The sequence below is a fragment of the Pelecanus crispus genome, chromosome 1, assembly GCF_030463565.1.
Source record: "Pelecanus crispus isolate bPelCri1 chromosome 1, bPelCri1.pri, whole genome shotgun sequence".
In the NCBI taxonomy this organism is placed as follows: Eukaryota; Metazoa; Chordata; class Aves; order Pelecaniformes; family Pelecanidae; genus Pelecanus; species Pelecanus crispus.
This window is the reverse complement of record NC_134643.1, coordinates 86,547,211-86,563,425: the sequence shown is the minus strand read 5'-3', so window position 1 is coordinate 86,563,425 and position 16,215 is coordinate 86,547,211. Positions and strand designations below refer to the sequence as shown.

Below are 16,215 nucleotides of genomic sequence, written 5' to 3'. Positions count from 1 at the left end.
ATGCCCAGAGCCCAAATGCTATGGTTACAGTACCATGCCAAACATGGTGGAAGGAAAGAAAAGTAGGAGAGATGAGAAAAAGATGTTCCTCCCCAAAAGGGTTTGTGCATTCCTCCCCCCTCATGTCTCTGCCAAGTTTTAGGAAGAGCTGAGGGTTTCAAGCAGAACGCACTATGTCCCAAAGCTATCTGAGCTGAGGGAGCTCAAACTCAGTTAGCTTCAGAAAGGGAAAGTCGTGTGCTCATCTGTGATTACAGGCTCCCAAAGTCCCTCAGGTATAAGAGAAGGAATAAGAGAAGTAAGAACAGTATGCAGGGAACCTTCAAAAAGACAAGAAACCCCAACCCGCCTCTTTACATATACCATTAACCTGGGATTGTTTCTTCAGAAGAGAATTAACAAATTATCCAACCAAAGCCAACAGAGGACACGTTCAGATGCATTATCTCACAGCTTTATTTTATGCCATTATTAGGAACACCACACCTTCACCCCCTTCCTCTTTTGGGTCTGAGCCACAAGTCTCAAGGCCAGAAATTGTTGGAGATCAGATCCAGATAATGCAGTTGATTGCCACAGCTGCACATCTGACTCCAAACCTGGGCCAGATCCAAGTCCTGGTCAGACCCAGTGGCCTGATTCAGAGGCAGGGCTGTGACGTTCAGCTTCTTGGAGTGGACACATGGGATTTGCATGAACAAGCTGTTCATAACACCTCCCCACAGAAGCAATCCTTCATGCTTCATTTTCAGTTCTGTCCAAGGATCGCACAGATCTCAACGGCCTTGAATTCAGTTTGGCTACACCTCTGCCCAGTGAGTGGTGAATGCACCTCATCTCCCTCTTTTGAAGGGTGAGTGGGCGGAGTGGAAAAAGCACAAAAATGGCAAAACAACCATAGTCACCAAGCAAGCATGGTGGCTATCAGGTAAGGTCACCCAAACCCATGCTATAACCTTAGGGCCACTCTTAGTTGATCTCAGGCTGTTTCCCTCCACATCCTCTCCACGCACACGTAGTAAAGCCTTCTTGGAGGTTTTGCGGAGAGCTGCACTGGTGAGGCGGTCCCGCCAGACGGCACTGGAACAGCAGCGCAAACCACCCAGGCCCCACGGCACTCCCCTCAGCGCAGGCATTGCCTGGCTCCCCCAGGCTGCTCCCAGCCTCAAGGGTGAATTTATCAGGAAGACTGCAAATCACCCTGTGCCCCACAGGCAAGGCGGCCCTGCATGCCATTCGGAGCCTCTGCGCCCATCACGTGCTACGCTCTCGTCGGCCGGCAGCGGGGAGAGGGATGCTGCCTGCCTCCAGAGCAGCGGAGCCGTCCTACACAAAAAGCCATTTGGAAACAGCCGTAGAAAGCTGAATTAAACCCAGGGAGTACAGCCACCTCAGCTGGACGCTCCCTGGCACCTCGTCACTGAAATACAGTGGGGAATTTGTAATGCCAGGCAGTGAGGGCTCTAGCACGCAGGAGCCTCCCCGTGACATAGATGTCAACATGGTCAGATGGGGAAAGACACTTGTGGTTCCTCTCCAGGTGCCTGCGTCAGCCACTTTTACCACACTAGGGCAGCAAAGTCAGCGTTGGCACCGTAAAGCGAAGGGCGGGCAAACGGCGCTCCCGGGTGCCAGCCTCCAGCACGGCGCCGGCACTGACTCAGAGGGCAAAGGGCCCCTGCTGCTGACTCCCTGCGGGCCCCGGAGCTGCCGTCAGGGACTGACGCAGAGGGCAAAGTGCTCCCTGCTGACACGCCAGCCTGCAGCACCATGGCCTGCATCTCTTAGACTCTGCTTCCAGTTCACATTTATTTGCGTATTTAGCATTTTAAGACCGAGCAGGCACAGCACAGCACACTGGTCCTTGCACAGCCTCTGCCCTTCCTGAGCCGAAGGATCACCATCAAACCTCAGCATTCCCCACCACCTACCAAACCCCCATGTCAGACATCTCACCAGATACTGCTGGCCCACTGCAGGACCCACCTCACCACAGCCGAGCACAGAAGTCATGCTAGGAAATTGTTCAGGCTGGAGGTATCCCGTTCAACCCTTGCTCAAAGCAGAGCTGCTTCTGAAGCTAGACCAGACTACTCGGGGCAGTTTCTCTGCTTAGAGAAATCCTGTTTCTGTATGGAATATATTGCTTAAGGACTTTTCCTGTTCTTCTACCAAAAAAAGTATCCAGTGGTCATTTCCAAGCATGCTTTGTACATGTACCCATGGTATTGACTTCAGCTTTAGGTACTAGTGACAGCAGCCCCTAACTCTGGGCCAGTCATGCAGTCTATGCTGCTGTATCTATAGCCCCTTAGCACATACTCTCCAGAGAAAATGCTCTTCTGACCCTCTCCTCTTGGCACTGCTGCTCACTGGAATCCAGTTCCTTGTCCCTACCAGGTAACCAAAGCAATGGTTTGTGTAGCACTAATGATGTAGCATCTCCATACATCTTTGAATGGTTTGCTTAACACCCTAAGCTCATGGACAAGTGCTTAGACTTCACTTCAAAAAAGACCAGGAGGAGTTCAGTTCCGACGGGCCAAACCTCAGACAACATGCATACACACACATATACGCACTGGTAGACCACAAGACTGGGACGTCTCGATTCCAAACCCTACACTACACTCTGCATGAGGGCACTGAAGTGCAGAGGGCATTAGGATAGCAGAACATGCCTGCATGTGGAAGCACCAGTTCCATTAGTGCCAAACTGTCAAAAAGAAGCAGCGGGGGGGGGGGGGGGCAGGGAAGGGGAAGGGGAAAAAAAAAACAAGACACCCCATCTTTAAACCATACATCTGTAAACTTGACCGGGGTCAGTTTTAAATCATACAGGAAAGCATTTGAATGACAAGTCATGATACCAGTGGACATGAAGGGAGAGCTGCTACTGGACTGAGGGAAGCATTCAGTAAAAGACAATAGAAACTCTGCTGTCACCCAAAGCTGTTCTGGTTTGTTTTAAACCAGACCCCCCAAAGCCCTTGTTCTGTTATCTTATAGTTGCCTAACTCTTTCTCCTTCGTGCCTCCTGTGTGCCAAAGTCAAGACACCCTTTCCTTTCCCCTCCAACTCAGATGCTCCTGAAGACATCTCCGGATGCTGCAGTTCTGCTTTATGGTTTGTTCCATACCCAGGTCCAGCCCTTGCCCGCATCCCACCCCCAGGCACAGGTCTCCCCTGCCCAGGGGAGGTCACTGCAGACAGCCAACCCAGGAGTCAGCATGCTCTCGCTGACATATGCAAACTGCGATTTCTTTTCGTATCATAGAATCATAGAATGCTTTGGGTTGGAAGGGACCTTTAGAGGCCATCTAGCCCAACCCCCCTGCAGTGAGCAGGGACAGCTTTAACCAGATCAGGTTGCTCAGAGCCCCATCCAACCTGACCTTGAATGTTTCTAGGGATGGGGCCTCCACTACCTCTCTGGGCAACCTGTTCCAGTGCTTGACCACCCTCATTGTAAAAAATTTCTTTCTAATGTCTAGTCTAAATCTATTCTTCTTTAGTTTAACTTCACCAGTGCTAGCCAGGTCCCAGGGGATGTTTGCCTGCATCCCCCGCTTCCCGACTGCTGGCGGCCCAGCCAGTCCCTGGAGATGGCGGCTGAGCCCAGGGATTGCCAGAAGCCCCGCAACAAGGGGATTCAGCAGCAGGTGGCAGCACATGGTCACGGGTGAGACTGAACGTGCAAGCCCTGGTTGCAGGTGTCACCAACCCAGCCAGGCTTGCAGACCAGGTGAGCACCACACCTCTTTACAGCCCTAAAGCACAGGACTCCACACAAAGGCTGCAAGTTACAGGCAGCTCCCTCCTTCAGGGAATGTCTCTTCAGACTGCTTCAAGGATTAAAAATCTGGTGTCCTTAGCAAGCCAGCTGCCTCTGCCCCAACATGCAGGAGTTGCCATCCTACAATGCCTGGGAAAGAAAAGGGAAAGCAGGCCATTGCAAGTTACCTGGCTGGCCTGTCTCAAACACAGGTGATGCAAGAAGTTCACCACAGGCTCCCAGCTGGCAAAACATGGCTCTGGTCAGGAGCCACTACAGGCACCAGCTGCTGCTGACTGATCTTCCTATGCTCAGAGGCAGCTTCAAGGAATGGCTATCAGAGCCCCAACTCTGGATGAGGACACACAGCTAATGGCAGCTGGCAAAATTAAGCTATCAGACTAGAAGGGCACTACATCCTGCAATGCGCTTTTTGTGACTATTAGCATGGACAAAGCTATTAACTTGGAAGAAAGAGACCTAAAATGGTCTCTAGACTGAGAATCTATTGCTCACAAAATGTAATGAGCACTCAATGGATTGCCTAGACCTTGAGGCATTACAACGTGTATTAACTACACAGACCCCAGTGCTCTGTTTTTATGCATTGGTTTAGTGTGGACTTGGTAATGTTAGGTTAATGGTTGGACTGGATGATCTTAAAGGTCTTTTCCAACCTAAATGATTCTATGATTCTATGATTAACAGCCCAGTTGTGCTCCCTCCTAGCACTTTGTAGGTTTATGCTGATTTAACAGGATGAGTTCAGGTTCAGATCCTTTTCCCTCATCACCAAAGCTCAGGAAGACTTGGGGGTTTTTCATTTCTTGTTTGGTTTATTATTTTGTTTGATTTCCTCCAATGGACATCTCTTCCTCTCCATTTCTTCAAGAGTCCACACAAAGCACCAAAGCTTTGTTAAAGCTAGCAAGTTTGTGTCTGCAATCCATATTGTGTGGCTGTAGTAGGACCAGTTACTGCATGGCTGCAAGACAGGAGTTTTAAGTCACAGAACGTAGAAGGGAATTATTGGAGGAGGCGGGGGGAAATGACCACATTCCACCTCAGCTACAGCTCTCCCAAAAGAAACAACCAACAACCAGACACTGGGTTCTTCCTTTTGACACTTGTTTCTTGACTCTTTCTACGTGCTACAGTCTCTTCCCATTTGGCACGAACTTTTCTCCCCCTTTGACCATTGTCCCTCTCAGACTGAGGGCAGCTCTTCCCAGCTGCCTAAGGAAACCAGTTGATCTACTATGCGGAACAATAAATTTTCAGGAGATACTGCTCAGTTTGATCTGCTGATCCACATTAAAGGCCTGGCCTTAATCCTTTACCTAGAGAATGCTATTGTCTGCAACATCTGAGACTGTAGGTCTCAAGCAGCCTGCATACTGGCTTCTGCTACATTAGAAGAAACCACTGCCAACAGAAAGCACAGAACAAGATGGAAGGATTCAGCCAGTCCAGTCAAAGGCTAAGTCATTTCACCAGTAACTTACTGTCACAGCCAACTTCTCCCACTGGGGTGGAAAGATTGTTCCCAATGGTCACCAAGGTGAAGGGGGAGGAGATTTACAGAAGACACATCAAGCTGTTGTGTTCTAGCAGGCCTCACTCTGAGGAAAGACATGGGGATCGGGAAGATCTCCAGAGAGGACTAAGCTCTCCCTCATGAACTGTTTCCCAATCCTCTATGGTTCTCTCTGCACAAGCAGGAGTATATCCCAGCACCTCCTTTAAATACACCCTCACCTGAAAATCCTCCTACTCTGGAGAAATAGCCTCTTAGGCTATTCAACCCTTTTTGCTGCAAGCACCTACTGAGAAGTCAGAGAAGCTTCACCATAGCTCACGGACAAGACCCTTCACCTTCTGCCTGGCCAGGACCTACACACATATCCACCCTATTCACCAGAACAGCGTAACAGCTTTGCTCCTAGACCTGAAGAAATGTAGAGTTTTGGTGGGGTTTTTTGGCCATCACATATGCTAGAATATTTGACAATGACACCAGCGTTTACTGGTGTCATTCAAACAGCTGACTTAAAAGGTTAAGACTTCTCATCTTTACCCAGGCCACAAGACTTCTGTTGTGCTTTCAACACAACCACATGCAGAGCTTTGCTGTCTGGCAGAGGAACACTGAGCAAACATGGCTGTGCAAGAACAGATGGCTGTAAGCAGGCTTGATAGAAGAATGTCAGGGCCCTGAGCATATTCTCCATCTTCTGGGGGGTTGGCTGCCCAGACTCATAGAATGCTTTGGGTTGGAAGGGTCCTTTAGAGATCATCTAGCCCAAAGCCCCTCCAGTGAGCAGGGACAGCTTTAAATAGAACAGGTTGCTCAGAGCCCCGTCCAACCTGACCTTGAATGTTTCCAGGGATGGGGCCTCCACTGCCTCCGTGGGCAACCTGTTCCAGTGCCTCACCACCCTCATTGTAAAAAATCTCTTCCTTATATCCAATCTAAATCTATCCTCCTTTAGTTTAAAACCATTATTCCTTGTCCTGTCACAACAGGCCTTGCTAAAAAGATTATCCCCATCTTTCCTACAGGCCCCCTTTAAGTACTGAAAGGCCACAACAAGGTCTCCCCATAGCCTTCTCTTCTCCAGGCTGAACAACCCCAACTCTCTCAGCCTGGCCTCGTAGGAGAGGTGCTCCAGCCCTTGGATCATTTTTGTGGCCCTCCTCTGGACACGCTCCAACAGGTCCATGTCCTTCTTGTGCTGAGGGCCCCAGAGCTGAACACAGTACTCCAGGTGAGGTCTCACCAGAGCAGAGTAGAGGGGCAGAATCACCTCCCTCAACCTGCTGGCCATGCTTCCTTTTGATGCAGCCCAGGATTTGGTTGGCTTTGTGGGCTGCAAGTGCACATTGTTGGCTCATGTCCAGCTTTTCATCCACCAGTACCCCCAAGTCCTTCTCTGCAGGGCTGCTCTCAATCCCTTCATCCCACAGCCTGTATTGATACTGGGGGTTGCTCCGTCCCAGGTGGAGGACCTTGCATTTGGCCTTGTTGAACCTCATGAGGTTCACACAGGCCCACCTCTCCAGCTTGTCTAGGTCCCTCTGGATGACATCTCATCCTCCTGGCGTGTCAACTGTACCACTCAGCTTGGTGTCATCTGCAAACTTGCTGAGGGTGCACTTGATCCCACTGTCTATGTCATTGATGAAGATGTTAAATAGCACTGGTCCCAGTATGGACCCCTGAGGGACCCCACTTGTCACCGGTCTCCATGTGGACATCGAGCCATTGACCACTACCCTCTGGATGCGACCATCCAACCAATTCCTTACCCATCAAACAGTCCACCCATCAAGCCCATATCTCTCCAATTTAGAGAGAAGGATGTTGTGGGGGACTGTGTCAAAGGCTTTACATAAGTCCAGATAGATGACATCTGTTGCTTTTCCCTTGTCTACTGATGCAGTCACTCCTTCATAGAAAGCCACTAGGTTGGTCAGGCAGGAGGACTTGCCCTTGGTGAATCCATGCTGGCTGTCTCAAATGACCTCCCTGTCTTCCATGTGCTTGAGCATAGCTTCTAGGAGGATCTGTTCCATGATCTTCCCATGCACAGAGGTGAGGCTGACAGGTTGGTAGTCCTGAGCTGGACTCTGGTCCAGCTTAAATAATATAGGTGTCTGGCTTTGAGAAACCTCAGCAAGGTTTGCCTGCAAGCTTATCTCAGCTAAGGTTCTCACCCTTGATCGCCTGGCCATGTAGCCTGCTCATCTAAATCCTCATCCTGACCTGCTCTGATCATCCCGCTTAGGTACCATGGGACTGTTCCTGTGTCAGCAAGGCCACTGCCCCTGTCTGCCTTGCTGTGACTCAGCTTCCAGCTTGCTCTCCCTTTCAGAGCAGCCTGCCCTTGCTGCTCCCTGACAAAGGGACCACTCAGCTCACCTTGCTCATCTCTGCCGCCAGGAGAGAGACTGCTTCCTATTTACAAGCAAGGCAAGAATCAATTCTTAAAACATCTACAGGGTGTAGAAGCCTCTAATGTCTGAAATGCTAAATGGCAGGGCAACAAGTTTTCCCACTTGCTAGTTTTATCCACATTCTTACCAAGCATCACACACACCCCTACAGTCAGGCCTGCTTCCATGTTGTTGTTTGGTTTCGGGACTTTCTTTTTTTTTGCTTTTGCTTTTTTTTCTAAACCCCATTTGGAACAGCCATAGATCATTTTTGTGGCCTTCTTCCATGCCTTCTTCCATGCTCCTACTTCTTTGCCCGGACAGACCCTGAACCCATTCACTCCTAAAGTTGCTCTTGTCCAGTCTGCAGGCCATAACACACTTGCAGAAGGATAAGTAGGCTACTAGGATCTTGCTGGAGACATAAAGACCTTCAATCTGCAGGGCTTCCAAAGCAACAACACTTCGACAACTTAGAAGACTCATGACATTCTTTTCCCCAATATTACTTGTTTAATTACCATTTGCACCAGTACATCTTATGCTTTATATACATATATCTTTAATTTTTGCTTCTTCAGCTTTTCAAATACATAATATATTATTTCCAGAATACTAACTAAGACAATACAGAAGAGGCTCCTAGTTAGTTGTTAATTGGTGCCATGAACTTCCTTGGTTTGGGGAACTGATACATAGTTGAAATGACAGGACTTTACAATGACTTGAGCAAAAAAAGAAAAAGAAAACAAAAAGCCAACCAGCAGAGTCCATGACTTTGCTAGCAGATTATAGCCACCCACAAACTCAGAGGAGGCAGGGAGTTTAAGTACAATGAGACTGCAGGAGTGACTACGAAGGCAGGGGAGGGGTGGCAGAGGGAACACCAAGAGAGCCAGGGTTTCAGGATTAAATGACTACTTAAAATACATCCAACAGCAGTCTGGTCCCCACTTCCACAAGTGGAACTGCAGCAGCTTTAGAGCCATTTTCAAGAATTTTGCTTCCCAGAGGGATGGTCTAAGTGAAACTTTGTCTCCAAATGCCCTCAGTGTAGTAAGAAGACAAAAAGGACAAGAGACCTTTGCAAGTACAAGGTGCATGCAGCTAACTACGCTCTTTTAAAAACCTCACCAGGAAATCTTTGCCCAAAGGGAAAAAATTTACTTGCACAGGTGTGCTAGCAGAGTGTACCCCAGTCACAAAAGTGTTGCTGCTGGCTGAGTGTTCAAAAAAGGAAGAAACCTTCCAGTGAAGTACCAAAACCCTAGTGTTCTAGTAACTGGTACAGCTGTAGAAGAGTCACCGAGACCACCTTCCCAGCAAGTGTTTTGGCTTATCAGCTAGCATGGAGGGTAGCTAGCATTGTGAGGTTTCCAGCCTGCCCACGGGCTTTGCCCAGAGTAATCAGCAGACTTACACCTCAGATCACATCCATAGCTGCTGAAGATAGTGTCCAGATCAAAGGGCCTTAGGAAGCTCTCACAAAGAGAACAGCGGAGAGTAAGGGCCTTCCACCTCTTTCTAACCCCCTAAACCACACAGGAAATAGAGGGGGTTTGGGGCACATTAAAAATAAAAATATATCCAAGTTACAAAATCCAGCTCACATCCCTAGAAAGTTAGCCTCAGAAGAAAAGCCACAAGAAGGAACACAGGTAGGAGAATTTCAGTTCTCAAGATTGGGCCTACTCTACATTTCTTGCCCAAATGATAAATATGAGCTGAAAAGGGGAAGGAGATTGTCCCTTCAGCAGAGAATAATCCACTGTCCCACCATAGTTCTTACTGCGGCATGGATATGTAATACTTTTAACACAGTGCCAAGTCACAACACAAGGCCAGGGCTCAGGATAGTGATGCAGGAACATGAAATGCTGAGTGATGGGATTACCTGGTTGTCATCTAGTGCAAATACCTACCAAATTATAAAAACAAGTTGTTTTTTTTTTTTTTTTTAAAGCTATTTCCAGTTAAAACAGCTCAATGACAATGAGGCCTTTGCATGGGGCAGGAGGAACAAAGGAGCAAAAATGAGAGAAGTTCCTCCAGTGAACCTGCAAGCCAAACAAGGAGCCTCAAGATGGGGTTCCCACCTGGAGCTACAGCACAATGGCAGCACATCTAACTCAAGGACTTGCATGACTCCTCCCACAAGAGCACAGGAACATCCAGGACGATCAAGAATTGCACCAATGAGAGGAAGAGTAGTGCGTGCATGGGGAGTTTCACTCCTCACCACAGACGTAATTAATCAAAGAGGGTTTTGTGTTGAGACAAGACCTATCTCCTTACAGCTTCCATTTACAAGGTGCAGCCAAATGCAGCTGCCCTTAGTACTGCAGGCCAAGCTGCAGAGACTTGAGCCACTATTGAAAGCAGCCACAAAAAGCAACAGTCTAACCAGAGAAAATTTAAAGGACAAGGAACCCAGAGGCACCTACCCAGCCTCTTCCTGTACCCACCTTCTTCAGGATTCTTGCTTTCCCTGTATGGAAAGACGGGGAAAGAGCTAGGATGTACCATGTAACGGCCAAGTGGGTGGAAGAGATGAGGCTACCTCTCTCCTTCTTGCCCACCTTGTGAGTAGTCAGTTATGTTCTCTTTAGGTTCAATGGTTTCACTGTGGGATCAAAAATAGTAAGTTTTGACTGAAGTGAAGATCTGGTTTAAAAAGGAAGGATTGTCCCGATTTGTTTTTGATTGAAGACTAGAGAGGTTCGTGCCCCCTCTGATCCCATTTGGTGCCTCTAGAGCCTCTTGGTCATCAGTTTGTCTCATTCCACTGCTTTGACCATTCAGAACTGGACCCAGTTGGACTGCTGAGGAGCCTGATTGGGAACAGCACTGAAATAAAGAAAGGACAATCAAAGGAGCAGATCTAATAAGACTTCTTAACTTATGGCTCTTCCAGTGCCCATCAGGAAACTACGCTTCTTGTGTGCAGCTCCCTTCACCACAGTTTACCTGGATGCAGTGCTGAAGTCTCCCCAGAGGTCTGTGGCAGCTGATGTTGGTGCGTTGGATGCAGATGCAGGAGCATCTAAGTCTAATAGAATATCTAAGCCAGGGGAAAAAAAAAAAAAAAGAAAGAAAAAAAATCAAGCTAATCAAGAAGAAAACCCAGAAAACCCCACAGGCACTTACACTGTCACCTTACACAAACTGCTGGATGCAGGGGCAGAGAATCTTTGAAGCGACTCCAGCTCTACCTCCAGAAGAAGAAAGTTAGACTTTTTAAGGATTTTGTTATAACAGCAGTTCCTCTTGCTGAATGTGCACTGAGCTTTCAGCTCCTACTACAGGGGTACATCATCTTCAAGAACTATTCAGTCTCTATCTAGCAGACCAACTGACAGATTTGTGACATATTACCTCTCCCCATAGAAATAAGGTTCAGACTCAGACCAAGCTCAGCAATCGTAACAATTGCCAAGCACGCATCACCTTAACAGTACAAATCATGCACTGGAGCCCAGCCTTATTCAGAAGCTCGTGGTTTCTTCTCACTCTGATCTTTGAACAGCACTGCTAACATCTCTGCCTTCACAAGAGTACCATCAGCCCTCCAGACACCTCTGTATGGTCACATACATATATGGGCAGTGACATCTTTCACTAGATCAGGTTGCTCAAAGCCCTGACCAATCTGGCCTTGAACACTTCCAGTGATGGGGTATCCACAACTTCTCTGGGCAACCTGTTCCAGTGTTTAATCACCCTCATTGTAAAGAACTTCTTCCTTACATCCAATGTAGATCTACCCTCTTTCAGTTTAAAACCATTGTCCCTTGTCTGTTCAATACAGGCCCTGGTAAAAAGTCTTCCTCCATCTTGCTTACAAGCCCCCTTTATATATTGAAAGGCTGCAGTAAGATCTCCCCGCAGCCTTCTCTTCTCCAAACTGAACAACCCCAACTCTCTCAGCCTTTCTTCATAGGAGAGGTGTTCCAGCCTTCTGATCATTTTTGTGGCCCTCCTCTGGACCCACTATAACAGGTCCATGTCTTTCTTATACTGGGGACCCCAGAGCTCGATGCAGTACTCCAGGTGGGGTCTCAGGAGAGCAGAGCAGATGGAGAGAACCACCTCCCTCGACCTGCTGGCCATGCTTCTTTTGGTTGCAGCCCCGGATATGACTGGCTTTCTGGACTGCAAGCACATGTTGCTGGCTCATACTCAATTTTCATCCACCAGTACCCCTAAGCCCTTGTCTGCAGGGCTGCTCTCAACCCATCTGTACTGATACTGGTGACTGCCCCACTGCAGGTGCAGGACCTTGAACTTGACCTTGTTGAATTTCATACATACATATAAACACACACACATATATATGAAGTTCAACATAAATATTTTTAATTTTTTATATATATAGTATATAATTATATACATATATTTTAAAAAACCCACTATACCCACAATCCCACTATACTTTGCACCTCTTTCTGCTGCTCATACTAAAGCTTCCTCTCTCCCTATTCAAAGCCACTCAAGAAGTGTTTTTCCTGCATCTTTCAACAACAACCACAAGTCTATCTATACTTTTCTGCAGAAAGCAAGTGACTGCAGTACTTTTCTGGACACCCTACAGAGGTCTGCCAGTGCCCCTAAAGCACCTACAAGTTCAGAAAAATCCAACTATTTAAATTTCATCCACCTCCCCCCACCCCCCCAGATCATTTTCATCAAGTCACTTGGTTTCTCCTTTTGCAAGGACAGGAGCTACAACGCTGTCCTCCTTGCAAGGACAACAAGCAGATACTATTAAACAAGCATGGAGATCCTCAGGTCAAAGAGAGCAAAGCCCTCAGGACACATCATGTCTCACAGGGCACTGTTGGCACTAGATTGAACACCAGTTGCCTGAAGCAGGCCTCAGTCCTCTCTATGCACCTACTAGTGTCTGACAGTTTGCTCTATGGTAATGTTTACCTGCACTGCTCACGTTACTGGATTTCAGCACGGGTGGTGGTGTGACATGGTTGGCAATGGCTGTGGAAGAAGGGGGAGGTATAGGAGGGACTGCAATTTTGCCTCCTGGTGGGGGTGGTAGCAGGCTTAGGCCCCCTGATCCAGACACACGGGGCTTGGCTACTCCTCCTTTCTTTGTCGTCATGTTCTGTATAAAAAGAAAGGACAAGTGAAGAATAGTCTCCAGTGGCATATCCAGAGAAAGAAGCAGGGTAAACTGGGCTGCTTACCCCAATGTTCAGTTTGATGGTCTGCCCCTCCTTAAACCCTAAGTCTAATTTGGGACGTGTGTCAGCTTCCTGGGACTCCTTGGAGATCTCAGTCTCCTGCTTCACCCACCTAAAAAGAAGAGAGGAAGACATAAGACGCTGTGGCAAAGGCAAACAGGGTTTCAGAGAAACACATGGTTCCTCTCCCCACCCTGCCAAAGAACTACCTTGTCTTAACAAACCAGCTACCTCCCTACTCCCAGTGTAGTACAGCAAAAAGCTGGGACCACCACAAACCCAGGAGACTAACTCTGCACCTGTAGCATCACAGAACCTAAGCTTAAGACTTACAGATCTGACCCTACAGGACTCTCAGCTTGCATGGCAGTTGGCAGCACACTCAAGTGTCCCTGATGAAGCCAGAGTAGGGCTTCATGACCATCCCAAGGAAGCCTGCACTAAATGAACATGCACCACCACCCGCCAAGTTCTACAGGCCAGAGGAAAAACAGCATTCCAGAAAAGCACAACTCACTTGAAGTGATCCTGCAAAGAGACGTTGAAGTCAAAGGCATCACCACGATCCGTGAAGCCAATGCCTATAAAAGCACTTCGTCCTAGCAAGGAGACAGGAGGAGTCATTGCAGGTGCCCTGCAAATGGGCCCTTGTGCTCATTCACTCCAAAATCCTTCTGTTTCTCCTAAACCACTCTGTGCTACCTCCCTCTGACACATCTGCAGCTGGACACTAGCAGCTCACAGAAGTTCATTGGTCCTAGTCTTCAGGATGCACCCTTTTTCCCATGCAGCACTCTCAGAAACTGAATGTTCCTTCCCAGCCCCCTGGACTCTGTGCAACATAGAGAACCCTCCTTTGTTAACCTTCCCTTCCTACCCCTCCAGGCACATCACCCAGACTTTTCAGCACTCCCAACACCATTTCAGTCCACCTGGCATACACCCAGCTCCAACAGGCTAAGTCTCCTCCACCCCTAACACTTGGCACATACATGACCCCTCAACTCACCAGTCCCATCCTGAATTCGAATGACAAAATAGCGGCTGGAATCTGTCACAGTCTCTACTGCAATGCCAGGGTATTGATCTATAGGAGCCTGGGCGAAGAGTTCTCCTGCAGACAGAGAACTGGGTGTTAAGGAGAGCAACCGCTTGCTAAAGCATGGCCAGGGCTGCCATGCACAGCTCTGAGCAGGCTTAGAAGCACAGGCTCATAAGCAGCAATCACAGGCGCAGTCTTTGCCAAGCCACAGCCTTTCCCTTACCTGAAACCTTATCCTCCAGTTTTATGTATGCAGTTTTGCCTTTGGAGGTGACACGAAGCCGCCCTGTCCAGTCAGGATGGTCCAGTTTCCAGTCAGATGCCCTGAAAAGAAAAGCAACAGTTCACTGACCAGACATCAACCCTTCCACTCCTGCCCAACCATCTCAGCAAAAGTCTATGCTCCCAAACTTTCAACACCTGCAGCTGCCTTATTCCACTTCTCTCCCCAAACAACGTATGACATCTCAGCTTCCCTCCATTGCTGCCAGTCGACACACATGGCTCTGACTGGCCTCTCTTTCCTCTGTGTAAAGGGAAATAGATACAGTCCACAGAACATCAACTCTGTCTTTCCCTTTATCAGCTTGCAGAAGAAGGGAGACTGAAGCCCAGAAACTCACTTTGAACAGTAAACCTAAAAACAACTAATAAGTGACTTATGAGCATCAGGAAAAATTAATTAATAGCATGCTGAAAAGCCACTCCATTATTCTACCCTGATGATCACAGAATCATAGAATCGTTTAGGTTGGAAAAGACCTTTAAGATCATCCAGTACAACCATTAACCTAACACTACCAAGTCCACCACTAAACAAATTAAGGGTAGAGTAATAATTTCATGTTTCCTGGCTTGGTGGCTGCATTATTTTTTAATGAAACTAAAAACTAGGAATCATTAAGATTGGAAAGGACCTCTAAGATCATCAGTCCAACCATCAACCCAACACCACCATGCCCACTAAACCATGTCCCAAACTGCCACGTCTACCTGTTTTTTGAACACTTCCAGGGATGGTGACTGCACCACCTCTCTGGGCAGCCTGTTCCAATGCTTGACCACTCTTTCTGTGAAAAAATTTTTCCTAATGTCCAGTCTAAACCTCTCCTGATGCAGAAGATGTAAAATATGATGTAAAATAATATCAAGTACCGCTGAACCTAGAGCCAGCTAGCTTATGCTAGGTAAAACATCATACACACAGCCATCTTGACTCTTTGCTAGAGACTGTTGTGAAGGTAAAAAAAGGGGAAGAAGAAAAAAAAAAAAAAAAAAAGAGAAAACAAACCCCAACCTACAGGATTCTACAGCCAGAAACAAACACCTGCGGCCAGGCACTGCATCCACAGCGGCAACAGTTTGCCAAGTTCAGTGAGTACCACGGACACTCATCAGTGCTTCAGAGCACAAAACCATTTCTCCTGGAAGCCTGCGGGCACAGCTTACAAAGTCAAACCCCACTGGTTTCAGGTAAAGAGAGAGAAGGCATTTCTACCTCCTTGTCCTGCAATCTCTTCTTAAGAATCTTGCTGAACTCCTCCTGGCTTCCTCGCTGCTACTGTGAGAGCCAACAGGCCAAATTCAAGATAGAATCATAGACTCATTTAGGTTGGAAAAGACCTTTAAGATCATCCAGTCCAGCCATTAACCTAACATTACCAAGTCCACCACTAAACCAATCGGCTATACCGCACCAGACTCACGTCCCAGGCAAATGAGGAGCAGAGGTCAGCTCTGCCTGGAAGAGCAAGTAGCTCAGGTGCCCTCACCTCCCGCACACGATTGACAGAGCAGCCCCTGCTCCTCCACAGCACGGAGCCAAGGCTCCCGCTTTTAGGCGCAGACCACCTACAAGAAGTGACTCAAGCCGGCATGTCCCCCAGAGCTGCAGCCGGCGCAGGGGGGGGACTAAGGCCTCAGAGCAGGCCACGGCGTCCCACGGCCACGCTCGGGGCAAGAACGCCCCTTCCCAGGCCCAGCCCATGGCTGCCCTGCCCGCGGGGCTGCGGCCGCAGCCCCGCGGGCAGGGCAGCCATGGGCTGTGCCGCGCCAAGCCAGGGCGATCCCGGGCGCCGCACGCTCCCTCACCTGTACCCGCGGTTGGAGGTGCGCGGCGGGATGCGGTAGACGTTGACATCGGGCTTCACGCAGAGGACGGACTCGTACTCCATCTCAGCCGCCGCCATCTCAGCCGCGAACCCCAACGAGCCGGCGAGGAGCGAAGGGTGGGAGCCTAATAAGCGGGGGCACTTCCGACCGCC

General features: G+C 48.5%; 2 protein-coding genes across 2 annotated transcripts in view; both read right to left on the bottom strand.

Moving 5' to 3' along the window:
• The window catches only part of LOC142594084 (C-type lectin domain family 6 member A-like), a 22,664-nt gene extending 12,449 nt beyond the window's left edge, over positions 1 to 10,215 (bottom strand). The window contains exon 1 of the mRNA XM_075714788.1: positions 10,177 to 10,215. The gene's annotated coding sequence lies outside the window, so the exon portion shown is untranslated. The remainder of the gene's footprint in view (positions 1 to 10,176) is intronic.
• Positions 8,144 to 16,215, bottom strand: NECAP1 (NECAP endocytosis associated 1). Its single transcript, XM_075714774.1, has 8 exons — positions 16,043 to 16,215; positions 14,175 to 14,275; positions 13,919 to 14,023; positions 13,427 to 13,508; positions 12,913 to 13,021; positions 12,644 to 12,830; positions 10,679 to 10,772; positions 8,144 to 10,558 (listed from the first exon to the last, which is right to left on the bottom strand). The coding sequence occupies exons 1-8, from the start codon at positions 16,138 to 16,140 to the stop codon at positions 10,510 to 10,512; spliced, it is 825 nt and encodes a 274-aa protein (XP_075570889.1). The 5' UTR covers positions 16,141 to 16,215; the 3' UTR covers positions 8,144 to 10,509.